We start from the raw sequence: 19,605 nt of genomic DNA on the forward strand, positions 1-19,605 counted from the left end.
TGCTCCTGAATAATTTTGATGGCTCTATTCTGCTCCGCAGGATTTTCACATGCTCCACCAAGTGGATCTGCTCCCGCAGCCCTTTCTCCACTGCAATGACAGCAGTGACCCACTGCAGCCCTCTGTGTCATCCCTCTGCTCACACATCCCAGAATCACGTCTCTGCTAACAGTGTCACACTGGAAACTATTTCAGCTCCTTCTCCACTCTAGCCACTAAATCTCTGTCCGGATGCTGCTCCACAGGACCCTTCTCGAGCGCCGGGTGGTATTTGTTTCTTGCCCAGTTGCATCACGTCTCATTTGCCTTCATGAAAAAGGCATTTTTTTACTAGGTAGTGAAGGCTAACAAGCAGTTCAGCTTGCTTTCCACAGCAGCCCTGTCTTCCAGGTTATTTATAATTCTTCTAGTTTGTGTGTCATGGACAAATGTTATCAGCCCCTGAAGATCTTGCTGTCTACACCATCCAGGTGATTTGTTCACAGAAAGCTTTTTCTTCCTTCTGGCTCCCATCCAAAATACAAACATACCCCAAATAACACAACTGCTGAGACAGGCAGCAGGAAAACCAAAAGGATGGGGGGAGGAAGGGGTGGTTTAAATACTACTTGGAAGTGATTGGCAGTCGCTGGTTTGGAGTGCAAAAAAAGTCATTTATTTTGTTTTTAAAAGCTTAAATACATAAAGCTGAAACTACCACACATGCTTTGCAGATGATCACTACTTTCTTCTACATCTTTTGCTATACAGAGCTCCCACAACAAGTCTGTGCATTACTGTAAACACAGCAAGGAGGTGCTTTACATGTGGTCTGAGAAAAGTCTTCTCAAAAACTGAAGCAGATTGTAGTGGCAGGCAGTTTCATGCTTTGTGTTCTTCTGCCACACCAATGAAGAGCAAGAATCAGCCAAGACAAATAATTTTTCATTTTCTCTGGAAATACTCTTTCCATCCTGCCAAAATATGAGTAAAAGTTTCCCCATCCTTCAGCTGAACCTTCCAAGCACCTTCTCTACACTGACTTGGCCATGACCCCACATAATAGTTAAAGATAGCGTTCCCTGCAGACAAAAAGCAATACCTTGAACTTCCTACTTGCTTAGACTGAGAATTCAAGTGTCCCAGATAAAGGCTGGGATACCTCAAGGATGGTGCTCCCAAAGCTCCTCTGATGTTCCATCAACAACATATTTTTGGAATGCCATGAAGCAATATGCACAAATGGAATTCCTGCAGCAAAAGCTCTTAGGAGTCAAGATGAATATTTATTTCTAAAACAAACCAAGTTAAATTCCTTCCCTAACCCTCCCCTGCATGCCCAACAGCTCCCAGCCCTTACAAAATACAAACACATTTCAGTGGCACAATGAATATCAGGACCAAGAATGAGGCAAACGTTATAGTATCTATGCCACAACTTCCACCACCATGTTACACCTATTGCAACACACCACACACGTCAAAAGCACATAGGAAAGCTGACGAGAATATCTTCTACCCTTTTGAGCGTGCTTACTTCTACAGGAATAAGGTGTGAAGTACAGCAGGAGACTCCCAGGAGGCATTAGGAAAAGCAGGAAAGACTGTAGAAAAAGAAGTTGTAAGTGCAGCTGGAAAACTCTTCCTTTTTCCTACCAAGGCTACTGCTACGTCCAAATATATTACTACGTTCTTTTCAAGAACGAAACACAAAGATCTGCCAGCAGCCGAGCAAGATACGCCTGTGTTCACAGCCCTATTCTATACATCTTAGGCAAGGCAGAAATTTGGCACGAGGACCATCCCTTTGATAAGGCCTGATTCCTCGCGATGCTCACCATCCTCAGCTGGGCAGACTTTGCTCAGTGCATGCCCTTGCAAACTCTGGGTGCGCTCATTCTCTTGAAACACCAGCAGCGTTTTCCAAAGCGCAGACCAAGAGGAGGGACATGCTGATGGGACAGTCTGTGGAGAGTTAAGAACCTCCTTGGCCGTATGACTCGTGGGGCGAGGTGGAGATACTGGGTCCAAAACAACACACTTTGAAGGGGTGCCCATACCAAAGCGGTGAATTGCTTAAGGCAGAGGGGAACAGTAAGAAGCAAAACTGGGGAGGAGAGATGGACTGTGATTTGTGGTCCTCAGGAAATCGGGCTATAGGAGGACAAAGGTCTCTCTGGCCCTGAAGGTTATCACAGCGTGGGGTGATGTGCCCATGCTTTCTTTTGTGCCAATTTAACCAACTGAAGGAAAGGTTCTAGTTTCTCCTGAAATCTCCATTCCCATTAAAGACCCATCTGTGGATGCAATTTGATTGCAAATAAAATTCCCTTTTACCAGCATGAATTTCCTTTTGTCTTCTCATGGGAATAACCTATACCAGCATTGAATCTCCTTTATATTGCTTCAAGGACACATTGTGCTGCTCACGATCTGATAAAAGGGCTAATACACAGGCCTTAAGGAGAATTTGAGGCTGAGAACATTCAAATAGTGCACCTCAATCAACAAAATGGCTATGAGAGCCCTGAGACTTTCCAGGCTTGACTATGATGAGCGTAAGGTACATTTCACGTAATGAAACACCTTGCTTGTCGCCTGGGCAATGGAAGAGTACACCTTTCCTAAAAAGAAGAGGAGATCAGCGTGCCCTGGTTACAGCCAATTTTGGTTCTTCAGCAGGGACTTCTTTTTGCCATGTTTTACAGGTAAGCCTGATATTATGACGAAGAAGAGGTGAACTTCTCAGAGCTGACAGAAAACACAAGTACTAAAGAGGACCACATAAAAAACAGCTATATGGGGGGAAGCAGGCAAAACCAGGAGGTTTAAGACAATTAAAAGTCCTGAAAAGGGGAGTATTTGGACCAGTGGACATAGTAGTTTCCTCTACTTCAGGAAGAAGTCATCATTGGGATGGGGAAAGGAAGGTGCAGAGAAACAGCAGCCAACCAGCAGCCTGCTGTAGAGGGGTGCACCCTGCAATGTACAAGTAATGGGAGTTTTTAAGAGACCCCACTCTACATTTGGCAGTAACTAAGTCCCTAATTGCACAACATGAACATTTACATGGAGCCATCAGAAATTACCAGTTCCTGTCATAGACTAAAGACACTGACACCAAAAGCTATGGCTACTCTACCAAATCAGGTGTGCTCAGGATCATTTCTAGACCTGAGACCAAATGGCTTGGAGCAACGCAGTCTGTGAAATCAAACACTTGCCCTCTGAATGAGCTGCACATTCAGGCTCCCAGGGACTCTGTATCAAATCTGTTAAATACTGAGTTTATTTTAATACTTGCATACTCCAGATCCAAAATGAGCCAGATGTGATTCTGTGGCTACCATGCTTCAGGTCTTCATGCTTAATTCCTACACATTAATATTCCCCCTACCTCTGCTCTCTGAAGAGGGAACTCTTGGCTACATGATTCACTTGTCCTCTCAATGATGAAGACACAGTGAGACAGCAGTCCAACCACAAAACATGTATGAAAAGAGATAGCACTCTGTGCTTTAGGGGAATAGACCTTCATATAGCATGTGCAGAATGGAGTCAGAGCTTGGACTATTTAACCAGGCTTTTGGGGATTTAGTGGAGAAATATTCTTGGGATATTGGCTTTGAAGTCTCAATCTCAGCTCTCCACTGTAAAGGGATTAACTGTTCATGGATGTTGATGACCATGTAGGTCACCACTGTGGTTTGCCACAGGGTTCTACAGACCTAAACACACAAATATCTGATAGCTTTAGCTAAAGAATTGGATCCTGTAACTGTAATTGTTACTGCAACAGTCTTGGGCGCCAGGAAGCAGCAAATACCTGCCCTTGCAGGACAGCGAGCCTCTGTTGCCAGCATAACAGAAAACCATAATCTACAGCCAGGAAAACCTAAGTAAAGGTCAAATTCAGTAGTTCCAGGGGCTGCAAGGATGCTTGAATCCTACTGTGGCAAGGCCTGCAATGCAGCTTCACACAGCCCAGCACCCTTTCATCCTCTCACCTAGATCAGCAGCAAAGCCAATGGCATCATCAAGCCAGGAAAAACAAAACCAGAGGCTGCTCAGGGGCTGGCTGGAGCACACCATCTTCAGTGGCTTGTGTTGCCCTTCCCCGCACCAAGGTGAGATATCTGTCCCCAGGCTGGGTGGCCACTGTCTCAAGGGGAGGCTCTGGGTGGGAGGTGAATGCAGCTGGAGCCCCGTGGTCATCTGTTCATGCGCTGCAGGATGGTCACGCAGCCGTGATAACTGGTACAGCGCTGCAGCGGCGGCTGCTGCTCCACACTCCCCGTCGCCGGGTCGAAAGTGAACGCTTTGTCCGTGCCTTCCCCATTCTCATCTCGGCCACCCAGGATGTAAATCTTCCCTCCGCACACTGTCAGGCCACAGCTCTCCTGGAAAGCAGAAGGAAAACCCAAGAGCTGAGGAGCGAGCCTCTAGTATTAGGCAATGGGGCTGAGTCATTGTGATGGGCTCAACTCTCACCTGCCCAGCAGAAGGGAGGAAAAGTAGGTAAAGTGAGTGATGTCTGGCTCTTGGGGTGCTGCAATCTTACTGTTTTAGTAAGAGTTTAGGCACTTGAAATGCCTCAAGCCAGTTGCTGTTTCTGGCAGTCCCTCGGGCACAGCACAGACTCACAAGCATACCAAGAGACCAGAGACACAGCCCACCACCTCCCTGTAAAAGCCACTTATAAGGGTGCACTGACATGGGCATTTTCATTGAGATCGGGGCGAGCTGCGTCCCATCGTTCCTCTTCACTGTGCCATGGCTCACACTGCAGCTTGGCTTTGGAGTACAAAACCGTGATGACACTAAACCAAGATACACGACCACCACCACTCCGTGTTCAGTCCACAGGCCAGCCTAAAGCCAGTATAACCCTCACCCTGAAACACATAGTGTGGGGAACAGGTCCTCAACGCCAATGGTTTCACCCGACAGATCCACTCCTCTGGCATTAATAGCTAGTGTAGACCCAGCCTCAGCAAAAAAACTTGGGTTTGCTGTGGGAGAGACATCCTCCAAGCAGCACGGACACCGATGGCGAATACACGTTTGAGTTGCTCTGCAGAGGTCACGTTCATATGCTCACAGTCAAACCCACAATATATTTTCCTTGCCTTCAATCTCAGCAAAGCACAGATGGCTCCTATTCTAGAGAGAGAGGGAAGGCTCAGAGGGTCTTTCCTAAATCTCGTCCTTACCAGAGGCCCAGGGAGGGTGGCCACTTCCCGCCAGCTGTCTTTCTTTGGATCGTAGCTGAAGATTTTACTGAGGAGTCCACCTACAACATAAATGATGTTGTCCAAGCAGACAGCACTGATGCACCTCTGGTAAAAAGGGGTGGGAGACAAGAGCGTCCATTTGTTGTCCTCCGGATCGTAACACTGGACCTGGGACAAGAAATGCAGCTATGGGAACACGAGTTTACCACATCTCCCTGCTTGGATGAAACTGCTATTCACTAGAAATAAAAGCACAAGGGCACAGAAACATGGATGGAGCTTCAACACCCAGAGACCAGTGCAGTGAGCAAAGGGATGAAGGGTTCTAGTATTCCCTCTTGCATTCAGGTCTCCCAGACAAAATAGGGGCTCCCAGCATGGCTGTCCTTGACCACAGGTAAGCGTTCAGAGATGGAGCTGAGAAGCACTGATGGCTTTTCCTGCAGCTCAGGAGACCAGAAGCATCACTTCTGGCTTGCAGAGGTCTCCTCCAGGCAATTACTACTGTTGCTACTTATCTGAAGTGAATGCCCACAGTGTCGGAGGTTTGTTCCTGTGGTGCCTCAGGGCTGACCAGGCTCCAGAGCAGAACAGGCTCTACTGAAACCATGCCTAATATACTGTCAGCTCCTGACACCTTCCTTCTCTGGTCCCTAAGTCTCATTGGCTTCCATTTAAATGTATGGCTTCCCATCTTATTATAAGGGAGTCTTCATTAGTCTTCAAAAAAATCCTCCCTTGTGGCTTAAGGACAACTCCATTCCCTTCCACATTCCCTAGAAAACCTTCTTTTTTTAGGTCTCTGTCCATTCTAGATGCCCCAGCAATACCTTGTCAGTGTTAGCAGTGTCGTCCACAGCACCGCCCAGCACGTAGAGCTTGTTCAGGCAGGAGACCACAGCCGCCGAGCTCACGGCTTGAGGCAGCGGGGCCAAGGTTGACCAGCTGTTGGAGAAGGTGTCATAGCACTCCACGCTGGAGAGGCGGTAAAAACCATCAAAGCCTCCCACAGCGTAGATCTGCCACAAAAGGAGCAAAGCAAGCCGATTAGAAACTCTCGGACTCACCTAATGGGCTACGCTGCGCGGCGTACGTGAGGGGAGGCTAGGACTTGGCCAGAAGGACAGACACCAAGCCATGGAAAAACTTTGGCGTTGGACTAGACCTTTAACGGACCTTTAAAAGTCTGTTCCAACTCAAACCATTCTATGATTCTGTGAAACACCCCACACTGTATAGCTTTCACCCAAAGACTTAATACAGCTACCTGCAGAAGCCTTGCACCATCCCATGGTAGATCTTATTGCTACAACGTCATTTGTGACTACTTCAGGTGACAACACACACCCAACTGAAACCAATGACATCTTGGTTATGTCCTAGTTGTTCTCCCACCAAAACCATCTCTAAATGACCCATAAGACAAACACACACTGACAGTTCCTCACTGTACCGGGCAGGAGGAGAAGAGGGGAACAGCGCTCCATGTGGCTTCTTCCAAAATTTGGGCCATTGCTTACCTTGCCCTGAAGTGTTGCCATTTTGTGCCTCCATCGGCCTTTCTGCAGACAAGCGACCTTGATCCAGACATTCAGCTGGGAGCTCAGCACCCAAACATCATTGCTGCTGATGTGTCCTCCTGAAAAACAGAGGGATGGAGGGCTGGCGCGATCCCAAGGACCCCATCACCTCAATACACCACAATTTTGCATAGTTCCTCCCTGCAATGCAACAACTGAGGCCAGAATATGGTTGTTGGGTTATGGCCATGTAAACTCAGCTTCCCAAAGGAGACACTGTCTGGACTTCGAGGCACTTGTTACACTGCTCCATCCCTTATACAGAACTCATCTGATTGATAGGCATTATATTTTAAGTGAAGGACAGGCAGGAGACTGATGTTTCAGGAAACCCTGACTGACAGCACACACCAAAACAAGCTCATTCCACGGCTGAACACTTTTGACAGATGCCCAACAGGAGGGAAAGGTTTTTTAATGCTGCCATCCTCCCCCTCAAAGGTGAAACTGTTCCTTGGGACAGCAAAATCCAAACCGCCTCAGGATAAACTTCACCAAGAAGTGACTTGGCTCCAAAGCTGGGTTGCACATGAATGAGTCCTAGAGAATAGACCTCAGGAGTGGCTGTCCAAGCAGACGGCGTGCTATTCTTTGCAACCGGGGAGGGACCATCTGGTCCAGGGTACCTCACCTGATATGTACACATCGTTCTTCAGTGTGCAGGCAGCAAACTCTGACTTGGTGTAGCCAGGCACGCTGGAGAGGGCTGTCCACTGCCTGCTCTTGGGGTGGTAGAGGTCTGTGAAGGGCAGCTTGAGAAGGCCTTTCTTATCACAGCCCCCAATGATGATGATGACTTCTGCCAGCTCCATGAACCTAGAACACGAAAGGCATGGGTAACTGCCTGGGCCAGGCTACCCCTTTCCATCATCCCCCCCATCCTATCTAGGACATTGGCACCACAGTCCAGTGGATAGAGCAGGGTCCTCTCCTGCATCAGCTACCGATTTTCTGGGCAAATGATTTCACACCTGCACCTTCCCTTTTGTCTGCACGATCAAATCAAAGGCACCTCCCAACTTGGGTGGGAAGGGGTCCAAACTGCATAGGGAAAGAAAATGGGAATGACCTTTAGAAGTCCCTCGTGAGATTGCCTTCTGCCACTCACCCTCCCCCTTCCAGCACAATCAAACCTAATAATCCTCAAGGCAAAGCCACGAGCGTGGAAAGCCGCTCCTGGCAGCCTGCCTGCGGCAAGCTCTCTGCCTGGAGAGAGAAGTGTTTCCAGGAAATCTCTCTCTCTCCAGCCCTAATAGCAGTGAGCAGACGAGACAGACAGCAGGGGAAGGAAAATCCTGCCAACTAGTAGGTGGCAAGAGAGGAATGGCTCTGCAGGAGGGGAGGGGAGAGGAAGGAGGAGGGTGAAAGAGAATTTGAAAGGCTTGGTCCAATCCCCAGCTCTGCCATGGTTTGTGCAGGCTGTCATAATTCGCTTAAGACCAAAGCTGCAAAAGGAGGGAGGTAAAATGTGGATGCTGGGGGGTGGGATTTATCCCCAGTGAATTTTAGCTGTTTGCATCCTTGAGGAGGTCACCACAGACCCTGTTGTTGAGCAGTTCTGTATATAATAACCTGTTGTGGTATTCAGCCCAGAGAAGATGTGTCAAACCATCTCTTCCACCTGACAGAAATATGCCCTAAATCCCAGCCTGGGACTTCTGAGATGCACTGGGGCAACCTCCATCCTTCTGCTCAGGATGCTTCACTGAGCAGCAAAAAAACCTGCACTCCTTAGGCTGAAGAGCAGGAGAGCCCAAGAACCTGGCCCTGCAGCCCCACGGTCATGGATTTCCTCTGGAAAAGGATGGGGAGCCTTGCAAACCGACTCGGTTTGATATGGTCACCCACCCCAGGGCAGAGGTGTCCATCAGCACTCTTACCAAACACACCCTAAGGGACCTGTGGCACCATGAAGAAACAGCAGAGACTTAAAGAGTGGCTGGTCAAATCCAAACTTCACAGTCACAAAGAAGTCCAGATTTTTACACCCACACAACCCTAGAAATCACTTTTTCTTTGCCTCCTCCACTTTACACTGGCAGCTGCTTGGGCCAGCATCTCTTTTTCTTCTTGCTGTTCATCAACAAATCAATGGAAAGAAAAAAAAAAAAAAAGAAAAAAAAAAAAAAAAAGACACTTGGGGATGCCTAGGTAGCCACCTGGACAGTAACTACTTTTTCTTCCCTGGACATTAATTCCTGACCCTGCAGCAAGGCCTTTGAGCTAGGAAACACGCCAATGGCCAGGACGATTGAGACTGGTCCAAGCCTTCCTGCTAACAGACAGCCTGGAGAAGGTGGGAGAGAGACCAAAAGATGTGAAAGGAGAGCAGACAAGTGGCGGAGCTGGGAATGGAAAACACGTCTCAACCCAGTGCTCTACCCATTGGTGAAAGCAGATAGAAATAAAGAGCTATAAACACCCTTTCCTGCCCATAGTCTGGACACATATCTGGATAGCATCATTGCACACCCAGAGCAGTGTGATTAGAGCACTCCTTGCCAACCGAAAAAAAAAAGCATCACATGCATTAGTATATATTTCACAGGAATCCTTTAAGCCAGGCAAACAATCTCCAATGCCTTATTTTGGAAACAGGGAGGCCAAAAGAGAAGCAATTGGAAGAAAAGAAAAAGAAAAAACAACCCAAGAACTCCCCTCAAACTTTAAGATCCATCAGCTCAGGCCACGCAGGTCTAGAGAAGACAACAGTGTGTTTTACCTTCTGGGCCTCGATCGCAAAGAGCTGACCTCGTTCCCGAGGATGTAGTACTTGCGGGCCTCATGCAGTAGAGGAATGCACTCCTTCGAGTCCTGGATGAGTTCATCCATTTCCACCTTCTCCAGAAAGTAGGTGGGGTCGAGCAGGGGCAGACGCACATGCTCAAGGAGGTCCTTCAAGGCTCCCTTCCTGGCAGGTACGTCATGCCGTACCCAGCGCATGACTGCTTCGAAGACCACTTCTTCCTTGGGGACCACCAGCTGCTCATCGGACAGATATTCAACCAGCTCCTTCACACCCATCTCCAGGAACTCTTCATGACACGACACCTCCACAAAACACTCCAGCATGAACCTCTTGCTCTTTTCTGTCAGAGACGCAATGGAGAATGAATCAGCAAACTTCATGATGCCCAAGCAATTGCATGGGTGAAGCTGGCCTTCAAGGAAGGTGACACAAGCATCTCTGAGCTTGGAGATCTGCAGCAAGTCAGACAGTTCCAAGATGCCTTCAACGTTGTCCTCCTGAATGATGATGTTCCCCCCATACATATAATCAAGAAGGAGAGACATAGTGGAAGCAGATATCTTCTGGATGTTAATGATATCCTGGTGGCCTTCCTTGAGATTGCCACCAAACATGGCCCGGAAATACGTGCTGTTGGCTGACAAAGTGGCACGGTGACAGGGGAATTCTTGTCCATCAATTAATAGCACCACGTCTGTGAAGATGCCGCTCTGCCGGTAGGAGTTCAGTGTCTGGAGGATTTGCTCAGCATGGCAGGACCCACTGCAGAGCTTCATGTGCAGCTTTTCTTTGCCTGGGTCCCGCGTCACATTTTCCAGGCTGCTTGTCCTGAAACTTGATTCTTCTTTCATCATTCGATGCATCCTGATTGGGAAGCAGCGAAGGAGACAAGAGAACAGTACACTATTAAAATATCTGACTGCAATGTCCAAACACCATCACGGTTTCTGCATCTTCCTCGGTGGCACGAGGAAGTACAGATTCCAGCCAAAATAGAGTCAGACTCTGCCCCTTCATCTGCACACATGGCACCTCCTCAGTAACCAACATTTTCTCCAAACCACGGCACAGTGATGGGCACTAGGATATTTCCAATCCAACCCCATCTCAGTAGACAAACTTCTGCCTTTACGAGATGTTTCTTCTAAGGCAGTTGCCTTGCCCAGCCTATGCTGTACCACCACCTTGACACCCTTTCTTTCTCACATTTTGCTTTAACTGGTTTCCCCATCCTTTCAAATGCAAGTGCTCCACGGTATAGCCCAGCTGGGAGCAATGCAGTATTTTGACTGTTTCTATCCATCATGTTTCTCCAGGTGTCTTATTCCAGGCAAAAATCCAGACGTAAGGATGCGAGACTGAGATTTGCCAAAGATAGCTACAACATGACCTGCCCAAAAGCATAGGAGATGTCTACATCTGACATACCTTTCTGCTCTATTTGTTCTCCAGATGATTTTAAGTGTTTCCTAAAGGGCTTCATAAAGTGATTGCAATGAAGCACAGCAGACTTCTCTCATTCGAACACTAATGGTTCACCGTTCACACTGACAGCGTGAGCAGCAGGACCCACGCCTGTGGGACAGGGAAAGTCGTGTGCTCAGCCTGGAGGCTGCAAAAAGCTGCACATCCAAAAGGGTGATTCCTGCTCAAGTCGAGGGGAGGCAGCCAGATCACCTGTAAAGAGTAACCCCTGGGGAGAAGGACCTTTGCCTGCAGAAGGGGGGTCTGGAAAGCAGAGGAGCATCGTAGAATTGAAATAGTGACAAGAATTGGCTATATCTGACAATGGTGAGTGAATCAAAGACCCCAAACCCTCAACCACTGCCTCAACTGTCCTAGTTGCTGCCCCATTTCTTCCACTTCTCCCCCAAAGCCTGCCCTGCCCCATCGCTGTGGCACAGACTGAGATGCTGGGGGGAAGAGTGAGGAGCGGACTGACCCCGGATCTCCCTGCACTTGCCCAACTGCTCTCACTGGCTGGGTGTTAAATCAAAGGGGCACAGCAATGCCATCACCTGTGTTTTAAAAGCATGGCAAAGAGTCAGCACCGCTCCTTGAGCAGGGGTGCCAATGAGGACCATCAGCAGAGCACTCCTGATCACAGCTTCTACCACGGCCATGCAGGCTTTAGATTGCTTTTCTGAGGCTCTGTAACAGCAAAGAGCCTGTTTTGGGAGGGGGGGGTGGTCAGGCTTTGCTCTTAAGGGCCCCCTAAGTTAGGCTCTGGAGCATCTCACCACAAGCCTCTGGCAGGAGCACAAGTCGCCACTGCGGTGACAAGTTACCCGACGTCGGTGGCTTTGTGGTGTCCACACAGTCTCCTGCAGAAAGGCAGGTAGCACATCCCTTGAGGAGGGTTAACCTTGAATTTCTCACGAGTCAAGATCCCTGGCTTAGCTCTAGTCCTTCATCTCTTTTCCTATACCTGCATCTCCCAGACAGCCATCGCATCTGACCCCAAAGGTGCTCAGATTCTCCCATGCTCCAGAGGACACCTCCTGGCTGCACCTCCACCAGGGTAGCTGTGCGTAGCACAACCAAATCTAGTCCTGAGGATCTTCACCCCACCACCCCAAGAAAGCATCACCGCATCCTTTGCGCCTGCAGAATCCCCCAGCAGTGGGGAAAACAGCTCTGCCCATGCCACGGCATTGCTGCAGGGACCTAAAGAGCAGTGAAGCAGCATGACAAGCCCTAACTAAATAGCTAAGAAATCCTGTGGGAGTGGGTGAAGGCTCTAAACACCCTAAATGCCACCAATAGGTGCTCAGGGCTGTGTACAGAAGGGAAACGCTGTTAGGCAGTTTAAAGTGATTTAGAGAAGTTACAACAAAGGCAGCTCTCTAGAGACGGTTTTGCAAAGAGCACGGCAGACTCCACATTTCACCAACACATGCGGCTCCAGCCAAAAAAACCCACATCTATATCCCCACTTCTCTCCCTGATCCACACACGTTTCCAAGCCATCAGGGTCACGCACTGCCCCGCACAGCTCAGCGCTGGGAAGAAACAGCTCAGGCTGACCTCCTTACAAAGGGACACCCCTCCTTCCCTCCCCAGTTCATCCAAATGCCCTTCCCCAGCTCACATCGTCCTGTCTGCCCATGAGACAAACGATGCCAACGCCAAAGAGCACGTTTGCTCCATTGCCCTCACCCACGCACACTCCTCTGCGGGTCACCCTCTCCACCCAAGTACCACACAGCAGCAAACGATGCCTTATTTTTTTTTTTTCTTTTCTTTTTGCAAGCCTCCCCAGATGCTAGTGCAAGAAGTCCAACATTACCTGGCCCACAGTTTGTGTTTTCCAGGTGGTACCTAGCGAAGACTCAACTTCCCTCTGGGCGAGCTCCCATCCACATTAGGGTTCTGCACGGAGACAGGTCCCCTCCGCAAAGCACGCTCAGCCCTTCTGCGGTAACGCTTGGGGAAGCACAAAAGCATCCCCTTTATCCTCACTGCCGGAGAGGTGGAGGAGAAATCTGCTTTTGTTTCTCCTGAATGACATGCCAGAGAGCTACAGGGCATTAGCCATGCAGCTGTCAATAACAGCCAGCCAGGGAGGAGCCAGGACCCAGGGAAAACCCATCGCAGCTCAGGGAAAATATATCACACCAGGGCAGCTTAAGGGTCCGAGCCATCTGGAGAGCAAATTGAGGTCCAGGTGGAACGATTCATTTGATAGAGACTCCATCTCACTGGAAACCAGAATAAAGCCGATAAATAAAATACAGCTCTGTGAGCAAAAAAGGCGCCCGGAGCGGGAATGGACTGGGTCAGGGAGGAGCTGCGGTCCCCCTCATTAACGTGTGATAATTAGGTAATTAGGTCCTTGAGGATGAGGAGGACAGAAGGGGAGGTTTGTCCCGTGAGGCTTTCTGCACCCTCCCCTCTAACTTGATCCCAGTTGTTGGTTGAATTTTTAAATGCTCATAGCAGGCATCAAAGCAGTCCCGGGGAAGCTCCACAAAGTAACCCTTGTGCTGAAGACTATCAACCCCCCTAATGTGATGCAGCCAGCCTTCCCTCCCTTGCCCAGCATTGCTTCGAACAACTTCTATTATTTCACACTAGACAGAGAAGAAATATTAATCATAACCAGCCCCTGCATGCTGTCATCGCAGTGAAATCACCTTTTGCTGGCTGGCTCCTTTCTCCTCCTCTCCCATCGCTGGGATGCAGGGCACAAGCTGGCATCCTGCTTGCTCCCAACATTTGCATATGAATCACTGGCAACCTAGAAGGGACTGTGGTTTTCCAGCCTGTGCTGTGGGCTGGAAGGGTTGGGGGATTTGCTCTTAGGACCTTCCACCCTGATAGATTTGGCACTGCCAGGCTGCACCGACCAGGGGTGCAACCATGTCCGGCACGGATGGAGCTAGAGATAACTGGAAGTGGCTCATCGGGACAAATAGCAGCAGAGCACTGATCCTGCCCTGTGGGACACAGCAAAAAAGGTCTCCAGAGTGTTGGAAACTCTTCAGCAACGTTGCAAAGCCATTATCTCCTTGTAGCCATAAAGCACGGGGCTACCAACCCGTTCAAAACCAAACCCCAGCTTCAGGCAGCGCGTGCAGCCCCAGGGTTGGGGAGGACCAGCTACTAGGAGTTGTAAACACACAAAGTAACCACAATGAGAAGGCTTTGCAGGGTGCAGCTGCCCCCGTGCCCATGCCAAGCCGCCTATCGAGGGGATTTCTACAGCTAGACTGCGCTGCTCTTGGCCCTGCATCTCGCTGCAGGATGCCACCGTGCCCCAAAGCAGCTGTTGCTGTGCAAAGGCTGTGCTACAACCCACGCTTGTGGCCTTTTTGCATGAAACAGAGGGCATTAAATACCCCACAGAGCTGCAGGACGTGAGGGTGTTTGAAAGGGGTGTCTGCTAGGCAGCACCAGAGGAAGGACGCCTTACGCTGCCAGTGCCCTGGGTCTTCTCCCAGGGTAGATACAGATACCAGAAGCAGTGATTTTACAGTGGATTAGGACTCTAAAATCCCTTCTTCACATTAAAAATGCTCAGCCTCTGGCACATGGCCCTTGGAAGCCATTAGGCACAAAGCCACAAGCATTAAAAAGATGCAAAAGGGAAATACGAGTATATAGGACCAGGAACTCCAGGCACCTGCTGGGGAAAGCTCTCTGTGAATGTAGGACCAAAGCTTACTGAAGGAGCAGCAGAGTATGCATGTCAGGAGGAGAAAGGAATAGGAAGGAGAAGGGAGGCAGCTAAGCTGAAGAGAAAACAAGGAAAAAAGAATGGAAAGGTAGAAGGGAGTTTTGGATAAATCAGTAGCGGAGACCATGGTGAGACATCTTGAGGGAGACGGCCACTAGGATTTGATCGCGCTGTGGTCTGTACTTCCCTACCATACGCCCAAGATGCATCCCATCCAGGACAGCCGTCTATGCACTCCTGGCACCGCCATCCACGGCTCCACCTTGCCATGGAGAGAGTCAGGACACCCTCTTTCACCCTCAGCCAGCTAGGGGAAGTGAAGGGCAGTCACCAGCCTCTGGGAGAAGAGACCAAAGCAGGAGAGCCAAGTAGATGAGTTAGGGCAGAGAAGTAACTAGAGCAGAAACAGGATCCAGAAAGAAGACAGGGAGAAAACCAAGAGGCTTAAGAGGGGAAAAAAACCCTTGGTTTCCTATTTCACATATTGTCAATACTCACATTGAGCTTGAAACCCAATCAAGAACTTCAGCCAAGAAGAGGTTGCTTGCACCAAGAAGGGGAACCAGCCTTCAGCCTCATCCCACTGCTGCTGCTTACATCGCGGCTAGACTTCTCACGCCGAGTTTGAACTTTGAAAGCTCCTGACCACTGCATCATGTTGAGGCTTTAGCAGAGATATAAGAGATCCTTCTAATGGCAGGTAACTGTGTAGGCCTAGAGCATCAGCATCACCTCCCACACCCCAGGACTACAACTCTACTGCCAAATTTAAAGGGCTGGAAAGGTTCCCAGATACCACGAGAACTATCCCAGCTATACCACTAAGCTCTTATAAATAAGAGCAGTTTTAGAGAGGAAGAAAGAGTTAAATAGCACAATGTTGGCTGTCCCAAGCCATTTGGGCTTAGAGCCAGCAACCAATCCTCTGCTCTTTTATTTGAATAACAGACACAGCCTACATGACTCTCATTTCTCTCCTTTCAACTTTTCAATATCTTTCCCTAGGGTACAGCAACGACAGCCCCTAGTTAGGGATTATTCAATACTGTAGATATCAGGAGCTCTATCCCTTCCCCTAGGGCAATTTTATATTTAACACTCAAATGGTATTGCCGGAGCCAGTCAAATTCATGACACGGTACTGACTACCCATCACCAACCAGTGAGATAGTGTTGTATTTACTTTAATCCCTTTCAACTATCAGTTAAATGCAGCCATTCAGGGGCTGGAGAAAACAGCTGCTTAACAAAGAACAATCCCACGCTGACCCAGACAAGATCCCCTTCTCAACCAAAGCACCCTCAGTCTGCAGCTGGGAGCAGATCCTGGGGTAAAAATTAAAAAATAAAATAGAGCAAGCACCAAGCAAGCCTTTCCCTTAATATACACATCTAGCAAAGAACTGCCCAGGGACTGCCCAAGCTGGATCTCACACCCGGACTCCCATGTTTAATAAGTGCTAATGGATGTATCAGCCATTTCTTCCTCCTTGAACTTGCTTATGATTTTTGGCCTTCACAGCACCCTGGGGCAATGACTTGCATAACGCGTGTTAAAAATAAATTGCTTCCCATTTGTTTGGTTTAAAACTGCTGCCTGATCAGGTCTACGGGTGCATCATTGTCCCCATGTGGCCAAACACACTGAAAAATTTTTCTACAGTTACTGTTCATGGCTCAGGTCTGCACAGTCACCTCGACTCCACACAACTGCTTTTCAACTACCGTCTTCTGGTCATTTTTGTGTCCCCCCTCTGGACCCGCTCCAGCAGGTCCCTGTCTCTCCTGTGCTGAGGACCCCAGAGCTGGACGCAGAACTGCAGGTGGGGTCTCACCCGATCGGAGCAGAGGGGCAGAATCCCCTCCCTCGACCTGCTGGCCACGCTGCTGGTGATGCAGCCCGGGAGATGACTGGATTCCTGGGCTGCGAGCGCACATTGCCGGGTCATGTCCAGCTTTTCATCCATCAGCATCCCCAAGCCCTTCTCCGCAGGGCTGCTCTCCATCCCTTCATCCCCCAGCCTGTATGGATACTGGGGGTTGCCAGGTGCAGGACCTTGCACTTGGCCTTGTTAAACCTCATGAGGTTCATGTGGACCCACTTCTCCAGCTTGGGATGGCTTCTCATCCCTCAGGTGTGTCAGCCGCACCACTCAGCTTGGTGTCACCAAGAGGAGATGCAACACAACTGTACCAATCTCAAGAAGGATGGATCTCCAAACCTCTCTCTGGTCAGACCTTTGGCAGTCTCATGAAGCATGAAAAACCAGAAACACAGGGAGAAGGATCAAGGCATCATCGTTACACAGGTGATCCCAGAACACACAACAACATCACAGACTGGCAGGGGAATACTGACAGTTTATTTCACAGAGCATTGCAGAGTTTATTTTGGTCTAGGTCTATTTTCATCAAAAAAGTATCATCTTTTTAAAAAGAAAGGTAGCAAATATTCAGGACAATTATGGTAACAGTCAGTGCATTACACATAAAGTTTGGGTCTCATCATTAAAAAAAAAGTGAATTGTGAAAACAACTCTTTGTTGGATTGCTTTTAACACTTCCAAGCTTTTAAGCACTTGACCTTTCAATAAAGTCATCTCCAAGGATAAAAACAGAACATGCAGGTGATTATCAACAGATGCTGAGATTTAAACAAGATCTCTCACTTGGCAATGACAATCCACCAGGAATGTTTCAATACAGCACCACATTAAAGGGAGAAGCAACTTTGTTCTCAAAAGCCTTCAAATCCACCAAAAACTTGCAATTTTGCAGAAAAACCACACTGTATTTCACAGACTTGAGAGAGTACCATATAGAAAGACAGTATTTGGGGAAGGTAAGAGGCAGCATGGACCAGGGTCTTATTCAACTTACATTCATAAAAACCCAGGGTAGATGCAAACAAATTAAATTCTTGATTTGCGCTGCTTAGGAGATGCTTATTAAAGCATGACAATTCATATTTTCATTATTAATAGGGGTATATTTCTTTTACATAGATAATTTGGCCACTTTTGCCCCCAATTCTTACACACTAAGGCCAAGACTTTGGGGTTTCAAAACACTATTGGAGTACAGCTTAAAAAAAAAATAGAGCAGTTCAGTGCTGCCAAAACAAGAACAAACTGCTCGAGGCTGTTTTGATTGTGGCTTGTTTCTGGTCTTTGCAAGCCTGCTTTGTGCGTTGAACGTGACGCACACCAGCATCCCCCGGACCGCCCTTCTTCTCTACAAGGTGACTTCTCCCAACCACTCACAGGCTCTGCAACCCAGCTTGGCCAGCACCCGAAGGACTCAGCCTCAGCTCCCATCCCCTCCATGGGAAACAACTTTGACAGTCCCATCGCTTTCAAGGCAGCGCGCACCAAGCTTCAAAGGAAGCTCGTGCTCAATGGGATTTCTCCCGTTGCACGTCGTGTCAACCAAGATCCAGCAAGGAAGGAAGCAACCCCACACCAGAAGGCCACGGGGACTGAGCCAAGACCCATTCAGAGCTCCAGCAGCCTTCCGGCTGGCTTCAGCTGCCTTGGGAACCGGCTCCGTGTGAACAGCAAAGTGACCCAAAAACAGGCTCCTCTCCATGAGGCCTTGAAGGTCAAGAGCAGAAAGCTCCGACCGCCCTTGGGCTGGCTGTGAGCCGTTTCAGGGAGGGGATAAAATCCAACTGTCATCTACTTAGTTTCTGAGCTTTTGGTTTGTTTTTTTTTTTTCTTTTAACCTCTGGTCTAGGGTTTTGGTTTAAAGCCTTTTGCATTGGAAACACACTGATCCAAGCTCTTACCTTCATGAGCCTGTCAGCATCTGCTGCAAGACCGTCACTCCTTTGGAGGACGTGAACACGCAGCTTTTAAAGATCCTGCTTTTAAAGCAAGGAGGAAGGTCTCCTTGCAGGAATAAATTACACTCCGGGGCTGCTTCACCTTCCAAACTATTTACAACTCCTTCACCTATGGGCATCTGCTTGGCCCAGAGAGGGGGGAAGTTCACACTGGACCACCACCTCCTCTTCCTACACGGCTGCAAGGACAGGGAAGCAAGGAGCGACTGCAAACGCCACTCGGAGCGGCAGGCACTTTAGCCAGATCTGAGCGGTGATGGTGCCAAAGGCATTGCTTTTTGCAAGCCATCGGGGCTCCCGACAGAGCCCAACTCAGGGAGAAGATAGAAAGAAAGAAAAAAAGGAAAAAAAAATAATCAAGAATCAAAGCATTGCTGCCAGCAGAGGCCAATCTACAGCCAACACTCAGGATTTGCCTTCGAGACTGCAGCAGGACTTTTCAAGAGCGCCGTTCCCCTGCGAGCACCCAGGCTTTGGGGATGGAGGATGGGACAGGCAGAAGGTGCCCAAGTGACGGAGCCAGTGCAACCCCTTCCCTGGCTCTGAACTTCAGCAGGGAAGAGCAGTGCTATCTCCTCTCCTAGGAAAGCTTCTCTCCTCCAAACAGCCTCCTGTTGCATTAGAGCTAAAACTTCATCACCCAGGAAAGGGGGAAGAGGAGGGGAAACGAAAAAAAACAGTAACAAAAACGACACTTCACGAGAACATCACAACATTCAGCTACACAGTCGCTGCATCAAGGGAAGGAGTGGAGCGGGGCAAGGGGGAGAAAGGGGAGACACGTCCAACGTGTTTTTCCCAGAAGCCCCCAAGGGGACTCAGGCTGCCACGTCAAGATTCAAATAACTTCAGCCATAAGGTCGAGGATTTAATGAACACGGTATTTCCACTCATGCCCTGGAAAAATTACACTCAAAAAAAAGAGAGAGAGACAAAAAAATTCAGATTTTCTACATATTTACAAAAATAAGCCCCCCAACCTCACAACCAAGGAGGTGGAGGAGCTAGTGATGGGGTATGGGAAGGGGTCTCTGCCCGAC

General features: G+C 48.8%; 1 protein-coding gene across 1 annotated transcript; it reads right to left on the reverse strand.

Moving 5' to 3' along the window:
* Positions 1 to 4,190: 4,190 nt before the first annotated feature.
* Positions 4,191 to 10,405, reverse strand: KLHL35 (kelch-like family member 35). Its single transcript, XM_010576626.1, has 6 exons — positions 9,516 to 10,405; positions 7,425 to 7,609; positions 6,734 to 6,852; positions 6,044 to 6,232; positions 5,193 to 5,381; positions 4,191 to 4,379 (listed from the first exon to the last, which is right to left on the reverse strand). Exons 1-6 carry the CDS (start codon positions 10,403 to 10,405, stop codon positions 4,191 to 4,193), a joined length of 1,761 nt encoding a protein of 586 aa, XP_010574928.1.
* Positions 10,406 to 19,605: the final 9,200 nt, after the last annotated feature.

The sequence above is a fragment of the Haliaeetus leucocephalus genome, unplaced genomic scaffold, assembly GCF_000737465.1.
Source record: "Haliaeetus leucocephalus isolate CR32 unplaced genomic scaffold, Haliaeetus_leucocephalus-4.0 Scaffold536, whole genome shotgun sequence".
Lineage (NCBI taxonomy): Eukaryota > Metazoa > Chordata > Aves > Accipitriformes > Accipitridae > Haliaeetus > Haliaeetus leucocephalus.

Coding starts and splice junctions, on each gene's coding strand:
- KLHL35 (XM_010576626.1), bottom strand. CDS start 10,405: ATGCATCGAATGATGAAAGAAGAATCAAGTTTCAGGACAAGCAGCCTG. Junction 7,610..9,515: donor TTGCGATCGAGGCCCAGAAG/GTAAAACACACT, acceptor TTCGTGTTCTAG/GTTCATGGAGCTGGCAGAAG. Junction 6,233..6,733: donor TGGCAACACTTCAGGGCAAG/GTAAGCAATGGC, acceptor CTTTTGTGGCAG/ATCTACGCTGTGGGAGGCTT.